This window comes from Clytia hemisphaerica, unplaced genomic scaffold (genome assembly GCF_902728285.1).
Source record: "Clytia hemisphaerica strain Z4C2 unplaced genomic scaffold, Clytia hemisphaerica genome assembly, whole genome shotgun sequence".
Lineage (NCBI taxonomy): Eukaryota > Metazoa > Cnidaria > Hydrozoa > Leptothecata > Clytiidae > Clytia > Clytia hemisphaerica.
In genome coordinates, this window is record NW_027104429.1 from 497931 (window position 1) to 508459 (window position 10529).

Genomic DNA, 10529 nt, shown 5'->3' on the forward strand with positions numbered 1-10529 from the left:
GAAAATGGTGTCATTTATAAAAATAACCTATACCGCTTGGAAACGAATAAATAAGCATGTAAATATTTAAAAAATTATTTTGTACATATTTTTCGACTCAATTTGATAGATTATCAAAGTTTTATTGAAAATGCTCAATATTCTCTTGCATTATTTAAGAAATAGGGATGGTGCTAAATATACATCCAATTCTACAGGGTCTCTTCAAAATTACTTATTTAGAAACCTGGGCTAGTTACAGAGATTTGAATTTAATTCATGCGGTTTCAGTTTCATTCGAATCAACCATTTTCCATATCGTTTCTCGTTCCCGTAAAGTTTTCCAGGCCAGTTCTTTATCTTTTCTGGATACGCCTTTCTTTTTTGCCTTAGAGGACGAAAACCTTCGAAAAGTGTCAACAAGTTCTGCGTCAATTTCTTTAGCTTTCTGTTTAACTTCTTGCTTCTTCATGGCATTAGTTGCATATTCAGTAAGTTTATTTACGATGACTTTATTATGATTGACGAGAGCTCGCAGTTCACCTTGGCATTTTTGAAGTTCTGACAGAATCTCGTCACCAGCGTCCAATTCATGCTCTTCCTCGTGAAGAGAATCAATCAAACCCAACGAAAATAATTGGTCTTTTATCGCATTCTCGAGTGATTTATAGCAAAGATTCTTTTTAGTAGATTTCCCGTCCGTTTTTGAATTTGGCGCATTGACGTCAGTGATTTTTACGTCTTGCATTTCGTTGCCAGTCATAGGTGCCATGATATTTTCATCCACTAAAGCAGACACTAAGCGTTGTGTGAAAGAGCCATAAGGGGAAGCTTCTTCTACATCTACCTCGTGTTCAGTCTCACTGGACGATGACTTGCTGCTTGTGTTGGTGGTACGTTTCTTCTCCAATTTGCTCACTTGTTGAGTCTCCTCAACCATGTCTTCTTTGGCCCAAATCTCAGTGTAATGTTTCCCCAAAGGAGGAATCTTGAAATAATCGTTCGTATCTAATTTGCAGGATAGGGAATTTTCTAGTAATGTTATGTTTTCAGGTGTGATGTCAGCACAATAAGGTTCGACGTAACTCCAAAACTTATTGGAAACATCGAAAGCGATCTTTGGTTTTGACACGTTGCTGCTCTCCCCTCCTTCGTGTGTCTCGTTCTTGCCTGTTTGTATGAGAAGATGTATAGCATTCATTTCAAAGCGAAATATACACCAAGTTTGATCAGAAATTGAATGAAAAATGTAATGACTAAAATATTGACAAGAATATAGGGAGAGGGCGTTCTAAATATGAATCAAACCTTTGCTTTTATTCTTGGATCCACTCGTTTTCGAAGATTCGTCCGTTTTCTGTTTCTTTGATACCTTACTTGTGTCTTCACTTCGCTCTAAGATTATAATAGATAAACAATTGATAGATGTTTATTGAGCATCAAACCTCACCTCAATTGCTTCGTTTTGAGGGTTCTGCTCATGCTCGAACGGAAAAGTTTCTTATAAAGGAGGGAGAGCTCTTCGATTCAGACGAAGGATTAAAGTAGGTTGCCGAAAATTCGTTCATTACCTTGTCTTGCTCTTTTGCCCGAAGAAACAGTGTTCATGAATTCCAAATCTATTTCAGCTTTCCCTCTATCCTTTTTATCAGACCATTCGTTTAATATTTTCATCTCATCTTCCAATCTTCGTAATCGAATGTTTGATGCACCTTGAAGTGTTTCGAGGTCAGTGTAAAGAGCATCAATGTCGGTCAAGTTGACCTCTGCTCGTTGTATGATTTCGGAAAACTTTAAACATCTTTCCAAATGGTTCAAATGACTGAATTCATGAAACTGCAAGGGTATATCCATTTTTGATTTTCTAATGCTTTCTCTTTTGTATTTTATGTATTTTCGCTAAATTAAAAAAGTGAATATACAATAAATCAGAAATAATTGTACAGAAATATGACAAAAAGATAAATCAACACAACATGCCAAACAATGTGAGGATATCAGCATAGATAACAATTGATGAAATACCAATTAATTGTAGCACATTTGCTCTATCTAGGAAACCCAAGGTTTAATACCAACATATCTAGAAGCTACTTTGCCTAAGCATCTCCTCTTTGGGGCTGGAGAAACAACTCTTCAGATGAAAAAAGGGAGAAATTGTTGTTTTTCAATATATTTGAAAATTTACAAGAAGTCTCTCCTAAGCAAATAAACAAAATAAAAGGCTATGACAGTGGTTGAAGGAAATTGCAAGAATATCTGATATTTCGTTGTCAAAGTTCCATTTATGTTCTCATAGATCTCAATACCATTCACTACTTCAATTGAATGACTAAAAAGAAAAGAGATTACTTTAGTAGCCGAAAGGACTTGTCAAGTATTTATTTTAAATAAGATTGTAGCTTACAGCTCATTTTGACTAGATCTGACGCATTGTTATCAAAATAAATCAATATAGAATTGTATAGACCGAAAGCATTGCTGATATACCATATAAAGCACATGTCTAGTTTGATCTTGATCAACTTTAACTCAGAGAAAATAAAATATGAACAGTAAAATCAAGTTATATTTTAAAATACTATATTTTCTTTGATTTTGAATGTACGTAGAATTCCCTTGTTCAAAATACCTGTGATTTTGATGAAGCCTGAATCTTAGTTAAAATAAAGCATTTCAAGAACTTTTCAGTTTCCTTTGCGTAGAAGCCATTGTAGAACTGGCAGCCATAAGTTTGATTAAATCTTCCTCGATATTTTTCATTGTCCACTTATGGTCAGTTATTTCAAGTGCTTCCCATTCAGCCTGAAATGAAACAATGCTATGATTAATTTAAAACCTTTGAAAGAAGAAAATTATGTATGTATGAAACGCTCCCTGTCTTTGGTTAACGAGGGCACATTGAAAGTAGGCATATATGAAATTAAGAATATTAAGCAGATATTCGACAAGAAAAATCGGATATCGAAAATTATTCAGTCGAGCTTGATGATATTCGACGAAGCGAAGCTGAGTCGAATATTATTAAAACGAGACTGAATAATTTCGATATCCGACTTTTCACGTTGAATATATGGTTTATCGTTCACCAATTAGCAGAAAAGCATTGTAATTTTCCCTACTTCATTCAGTCTTTCTCTCTTTGTATGACATTTTCGAACGTGTTACTATCTTATTAAGGATGTCAATTGTTTTTCATTCTTTAATTACATAACGTTCGAATTTCCTTTCTTTCTCTTTTGTTAAAAAGAACTTTCTTTTATCTGTTTTTATATATGTGACATTTAAATAATTATATCAAAAAACTATTTTCTCTATGCTCGCTGCTACAAAAGAGATATTTTACTATCGGATATCTAAAAATATTCGACAGTATGGCGCGCCAAAGCGGACATGAGCGTAAAAAAATACTATCTTTTAAAACATAATTTTTTTTAAAAACATACTATCTTCGTTTAAAACATACTATCTTTTGAACGTAAACAATCTCGTTTAAAAACATACTATCTTTTTTTAAAACATACTACTTCGATTAAAACTACTATCTTTTTTAAAATACTATTTTTGCTTAAAAAATATATTTTCGTTTAAAACATAGTATCTTTAAAAAATAATACTATTTTTACTATCTTTCATACTATCTTTTTAAAACAATCTATCTTTGTTGTAAACATACTATCTTCGTTTAAAAAATACTATCTTTTAAAAAAATACTATCTTTTTTCGAATATAGGTTGCCTCGATTATTCAAATTTGTGTAATTTTCATTTTGAGGGGCGTGTAATGGGCGTTGGAAAAAGTAGAAAATTTGAGAAAATTTTGGAATTTCAGTCCCATTCAGGGTCACTTTTTCGCAAATTTCGAGTCCCACGTAGGGTCCATTTTTCGAACGTCAGCGGAACACCCCCGTTGGTCGACAAGGGTAGTACCCCCCCCCCCCCGGGACCAACATAACAAGATGGCGTCCGGCTCCCTACAAGATCTGACCTGACTGACAGTAAAATGGCTACACGTGGCAGACCATTGAAAGATATCAACGAAGACCAAGTCCTTGCACTAAAAACAATAGGGTTCAAATGGAAGGAAATTGCTGATCTTATTGGACCATCCAGCAAGCATGATTCCGCCGTCCCACCATGCGCGGGTCATGCATGCAAACTTTAATGAGCGAGGCAAGACGTGCCAACCTCGTTTCCAGACTGTTTTCGAAAAGATAGTATGTTTTAAACGAAGATAGTATGTTTTAAACGAGAATAGTATTTTTTCAAACGGAAATAGTATTTTTTCAAACGGAAATAGTATTTTTTCAACGAAAATAGTTTTTTTTCAACGAAAATAGTATTTTTTCAACGAAAATAGTATGTTTTAATCGAAAATAGTATTTTTTTAAAAAGATAGTATGTTTTAAACGAAGATAGTATCGTTTTAAAGAGATAGTATTTATTTCCGCTTTGGCGCGCCATACGACAGTGCGTTTTGCTTAGAGGTGGACGATAAGATCTGATATGATTAAAACAAGCTACATAATAATAACAATAATAATAATAATAATAATAAAGCTTTACAGGTTTGCAGGCCACCGTGAAGACACATGGGCCTCTATAAACCGCTCGTACTTTTTACAATGATCTTTTTGAAATAGAGTTTTTTTCGCAGGCTCCCCCGGACTTTCCATTTTGTGTTGTCTTCCTTGATTTTAGCATTCATTTTTTCGGCTTCCTTACACCATTCTTTAATTATCTGTCTTTCATTTTTGGTCAAATCCTCTGTCACTCGGTAAGGAAAGCCTTTTTCTTTTGTTATTGCTTGCAACACTGTGTTCTTGTCCTCTTCGTTCGTAAATGTGACTTTAATTGGTCGGTATCTCGCTTTATCTTCTCTTTCTTTCGTAAATTTCCCGATCCGCTGCGTCTCGGTAATCTTTATATTCCTCAGATGGAGCCGCTTACCAATAATTTTGTCATAGATAAATTCTTCGTCCTCGATTTTTGTTTCTTCTTCAGTTTCATCTGCCGATTCATCAATCCCATGAAAAATTAGGTTGCGTGCTGTAGATCGAATCAGCTGCTCCTCCTGCTTTTCTTTTCGAATCGCATCTCCAATGTTTTTCTCGATGTGTTTGGATGTGATTTTAGCGTAGCTCATTGGTGGTCTTTTCTCTTCTTTCTTTCGATGATGTTTTCAATCTTCTTTTCAAGCGTGGTTATTCTGGTGTCGATAGTTTCTTTCATTTCGTTGACCATAACATTGACGTCTTGTGCTTTCAAATGGTTTATTTCTTCGTCCTGCCTTTTCATTATATTCTCACAGGCTTTGATTTCGTTTTTAAATCCTTCAATTTTTGATGTTTTATTTGAATTATACCTTTCCATTACCTGCGGTGCGATTTTGGTACAGTTTTGACGCTGGACACTTCTTGATTTGTATGACAAGTATATCTGGATCTGGTAAAGTGGCAGTTCTGTACAAAGATAATGGACTAAACGGTGGCACTTCCTGCATTGTAGGGTATCTTTTAGTGCGTTTTCTTCATTTATGATGCACTTTGACGGGCTGCAAAAGTCGTTTATTGATGGTGATTTTTTATTATTTTCTTGAATTTTTCCGCCATCTTTGTGCATTTTTCAGACGACAACCGAATGCTGAATATACATACATGCTGAATGGACCTACCTGAAGATTGATGTAATGCTTAATCATGGACATTCTTATAAATAATGTTTTTGTTTGAAAAAAACAAAGACATAAATCGAAAAAAAACAATGAAAATTTGCAAAAACGGAAATTACCGGCATTTTTGGCCGGAAAAATTTTTTTCTCAAAAATTGAACTCGGTCATGTTTTGAGCATTGCGAATACGCATCTTTCTGCAAAAAATCAATTTTCGGCCGAAAAAAATGTTTTTTGAAAATCGGGCTCCGTCACATTTTAGGTATTGTCATTTTGCGTCAGTGTGCAAAATTTCATGAAAAAATATAAAGTACAGCTCGAGAAATTCAAGAAATACTGCCTTTCCGGCGAAAATAGGTTGTTCCGGCGATTTTTAAATAAATCCGGCTTCAAAATCAATTTTATTGAAAATTGAAACATGCTTGATGGTGGGCATTGCTATTAATAATGTTCTTGAATGAAAAAACAACGAATTATAACGAAAGAGTCCAATAAAAATCCAGAAAAACGGCGATTTCCGGCATATTTCCAGCCGTAAAAAAAATTTTCTCAAAAATCGGACTCGGCCATGTTTTGGGCATTGTTAATAATACGCATCTTTGAGCAAAAAATCAGAAAAAACTAATGATAAAATCTCGAAAAAATGCCAAAAAGAATTTTCCGGAATTTTGGGCATTGCCGTTTTGCATCATTGTGCCAAAAATCAGAAAAAACTAATGAGCCAATCCTGAGAAAAGCTGGTAACAGACAGACGGACGGACGGACATCGGTTAATTTATAGGACCTCCGAGGTAGGTCCAAAAATTAAAAATGTAAGAATATTCAAATATAAAAACAGTTTAAAAAACAGTAGAACATTCAAAACATATACAACTTCGTAAAAACATCCTCATACAACAACCTTCTCATAAATGATTAAAAGAATAATAATTGTAAGAATATTTACCTCAAAAGCTTTTTGCGCATCTGGTTGAGGTCCCATCATCCCACCACCAGTTGCCATCTGCTCTTGCATCAAACGACCGGAATCGGCAGCTGAAATGTTATTGAAAGGTTTGGTTTGTTATTTGCGAGCAGCAAAGAGTCGAAAATTGCGTGAAAAAAATATAAATAAACATTTACAAATAAAATCCGTGGTGGTAATTGGAGTAATACGGTAAGTGGATAGTAAATAGATAGACTGCATGATGAGTCCAGAAGTTCACTATCGTACACGGAATAGAAAGGAAACCATATAGTATTTGTAAAACTGCAATAGCGGTTTAATCTACTGTAAATTGATTTGACAAACTAAGTTGAATGCAAACAAAAACAAAACAGCTCCTATTAATAAAAGTATCAATCAAAATTAATTCCTTTGATATGGCATACCATTATCCTGCCCCAGGATCAACGAGTACAAGCTTCGAAGACCAAACACATTCAGAAAATACCAAGAAACTGAGCTGACCCTAAACAAAAAGTCAAAAAATAAAAAGAACTGATGAAAGTTTGACAAAACAGGATATAAGTAAGAATATCTAAAAGCAATATGAAAGTTCCTGAGAAAATCTAAAAGCAATATGAATTAATGTTTCAGTAACTTTAAAGATAATTCAAGGAACAATACAAAAATTTTACTAACACCTAATTTGACAACATATGAATGGAATACGGGGTAAATTAACCCTTTCAGCTTCTTTGGGGGGAGGGGCAAAGAGCACTGATAAAATCATTTCCACCTGATGACTTCATCATTCTTTGAAAATACCCAAAATAGAACCCCCTCTAACTTTCTTGTGAGGTAGCTCCATGTGACATGTACAGTAACAAGTTTCAGGGTGAATTGCAGAAAAATAGTACAATGTCCCATCCGCAACAAAAGCTCCATTTATGCTTACAAGTAAAGATCTGGGAACTAGAGGACCCCCATTTCTGTTTTGTTGTGACATATTAAATGGTTTCTTACGTTAAAGACATTTATTGCCTTTAAATAATCTATTTAGAATTTTTTAACTGGTAAAAACTAATACGGTCCAAAAATTTGTCCCGTCCGCAACGGCACAAAAGTCTTAATTTCTCTTTTTTGAGACAACTTTAATGTTCTAACTGTATTGAGCCAATGAACTATAGGAAACCACATGCTTTTTGCAGCAGTATCATTTTCTTGACTTTACATGTACTAGCTACGAGGGAAAAAAATTCTATAACAATCCAAGGAAGGCTATTTAGTAGAGTTCACAAAAATGCGAAGTTCTTAGAAATTGCATTTGCCCAAGTTGAGTTATGGGTCCTCAAAAAGTGCCTGATGCGGACGGGACATTGTACTATTTTTCTGCAATTCACCCTTCAGTCGAATCCAAAGAGTCAATCAGCCAATACATGATTTTAGTCAAGTCTGAATTCTGGTCCAGAAAATAACAACCAAATAGGTGTCCCCCCCCCCAAAGATGCTTCTCCTAGTAAAAACAGGAAGACGCCCAAAGCGCAAAGGGTCAATAGTTAAAAACCTCAAAAAATTAATAGCATTTACAGCTAACAAAATGGTCAGAACACTTTCCTGAAAATCAAAAAACTTATGTTTTTGATCTAAAATTTTTCATTTTGCATCATTGATAAAAACTAAAGAGCCAATCCTGAGAAAAGCAAACAAATGGTTAAGTTATAAGACCTCTATTTTGGTCCACAAAGCAAAACTGTATTTCTCTACTTTATTATTATTATTAATCCACTTACCAAGATGCATCTAAACTGGTTAATTCAATACCACGCTGCAACATTGCCTTGAATCTCATGGTCAAAGGAAAAGGAACTTTTGCTGTTGGAGCGAAAATAATGATGAAAATAACAAGAACATTCTTATAAATTATATAAAGTATAAAAGTATAGTATAAAGTATGACTGCTGCAAATCAATCACTACTAGGTCAAAAAATTTTAAACTCTCAATTCTCAGCTCAGAGAAACGAATGTATATTATCATTAGTGAGTATTCATAGTTTACAAACAATCAAGTTGAAAAAAAATTAAAAGAGAAACGATTGGATGATAATGACTGTTCCCTTACTAGTAAGAAATCCAGAGAATGTCAAATTGATCCATCCACCAATGACAATCATCGGTAAAACGTTTGTTAAATTGCCCTTCAACATGTCCATCATCATTGTAGGATCTCGAAATAAAATACAATACTACTTGCAAGTTAACACTGCTTTAGCCTACTAGAGAGATTTTTGGTTGATGGGTAGTCCAATATATACAGACAACCTATCCTGCAATCTTTGCCTTTTATATGTTGCGACCGTGGTGCAGTGGTAGAGCATCTGGCTACAGTTCACAAGGTTGTGGGTTCAACCCCCAGCCAAGTCATACCAAAGATTCTTAAAATGGTACTTGATGCCTCTCTGCTTGATGCTCAGCAATTATAAGGGAAGGAACAAGGGTAAGTGGAGCAATCCAGGGAGAAAGAGTGGCGCCCTCCCCTACCTTCGGGTAGTAGCTATTGAAAGAGGAGCCTTCAGGTTGCCTCCAGACTTACTTACTAGAGAAATCATGGCCCTTTCCAGATATTATTGAACCTGTGTGCTCATGAGAAACGAAGCTATGGCCTACAAGCTTGGGATGCTTGGACTGCTCTTGCAATAGCTAGAATATATGTGAGTAACATCAAAACCCCTGATACATATCCTAACATACTTTTCCACACTCTTGTTGGACCCAATCCCTCTCACAGGGCATGGATTGGCCCAGGCAAAGGATTAATGTTCAACTACACCTTTTCATAGCAATTGCATATTGGCTTTAATCAAAGAGATACCTTGCATGGGATTTTTTGGAGGAGTGGTAGGTTTTTTTTCTTTTAAGACACCATCAGTTTCGTCATTAAAAAATTTCTTGCGCATATTGAATGCCTGGATTACAAAAAAAAAAGGATTTGAAAACATTATCCAAGTTTAATAATGTGAGAAAGGAAATGTATATTGCTGTAAGATTTAAATGGCTCTTTAAAAGAAGACTTGGCCTTTTCAGGAATTATTTTGGATAACATGGTGGAAATATCTTTTCACTTCATTAATATTTTAAAAACAATAAGAATTTTACCTCAATGGGGATATATTTTCCGTGACTTCGAAGCATTCTACTTCTCATAAGAATGTGACTAAAACATAAAATTTATTCATCACCAAAAGTCTCAAGAAAAGATAACTATCATTTAAATGACATTATTACAGACCCTTCTCCAAATTGAAAATCAGAAAATCTTTTTAATAAAAGGTTTATTCAAAAAAGAAATAACGTGAAAAAACATTTTCTTTAACAAATAGAGTTTGTGCATAATCTGGATCAAAGTAAAAAAAATTACCTTTGTTTGACTTGCTCAACATCAGACTTTTTACTGCTTGTCAATAGAACAGAAACATGATGACGAATTACACCAACCAAAAAGGTTATCACCACTATTGGCACAAAGACCCAAGCTCTGATAGCAGGGTCCAACAGCAAGTCCTCCATTTCTAATTATATATGCTAAAAATAATCTATATACAGTCAAGAGTTTTTTTATGTTGAATATTATTTTTCAGTGTAACAAGCTTTTTGAAAAATCAATGTAAAAGTGAAGCTATGCTTTGCATAGACCTTTTCTGAAGTCGTTTGGAAGAATGCAACGGTCTTTTGAATTACTAATTACTCTAGCAGAATTTTTTTTCATGATAACATCATCTTATTGATTTCTCTTTTACAACACAGCAGTCAGTTAGGCACACTAGGAAATCAAGCTTTTAGAAAAAACAACATCAGTTATCTACAGGATGTATTTGCAACAACAAGGGTGAGAGTTACCTGAATCAAGTTCAAGATCCCAAGACAATTAATTAAAACTTGAAATGAGACAAAATAACC

General features: G+C 34.4%; 2 protein-coding genes across 2 annotated transcripts; both read right to left on the reverse strand.

Annotated features, from left to right (window-relative positions):
* Positions 1–65: 65 nt before the first annotated feature.
* Positions 66–1877, reverse strand: LOC136820554 (transcriptional adapter 3-like). Its single transcript, XM_067076743.1, has 3 exons — positions 1551–1877; positions 1288–1374; positions 66–1149 (listed from the first exon to the last, which is right to left on the reverse strand). Exons 1-3 carry the CDS (start codon positions 1831–1833, stop codon positions 257–259), a joined length of 1263 nt encoding a protein of 420 aa, XP_066932844.1. The 5' UTR covers positions 1834–1877; the 3' UTR covers positions 66–256.
* A 259-nt stretch (positions 1878–2136) lies between these two features.
* LOC136820567 (ER membrane protein complex subunit 3-like) lies at positions 2137–10187 on the reverse strand. The gene is made up of 9 exons (XM_067076756.1): positions 9991–10187; positions 9729–9786; positions 9445–9538; positions 8695–8799; positions 8365–8446; positions 7021–7100; positions 6596–6684; positions 2612–2784; positions 2137–2311 (listed from the first exon to the last, which is right to left on the reverse strand). Exons 1-8 carry the CDS (start codon positions 10137–10139, stop codon positions 2656–2658), a joined length of 786 nt encoding a protein of 261 aa, XP_066932857.1. The 5' UTR covers positions 10140–10187; the 3' UTR covers positions 2137–2311; positions 2612–2655.
* Between the last annotated feature and the right edge of the window lie 342 nt (positions 10188–10529).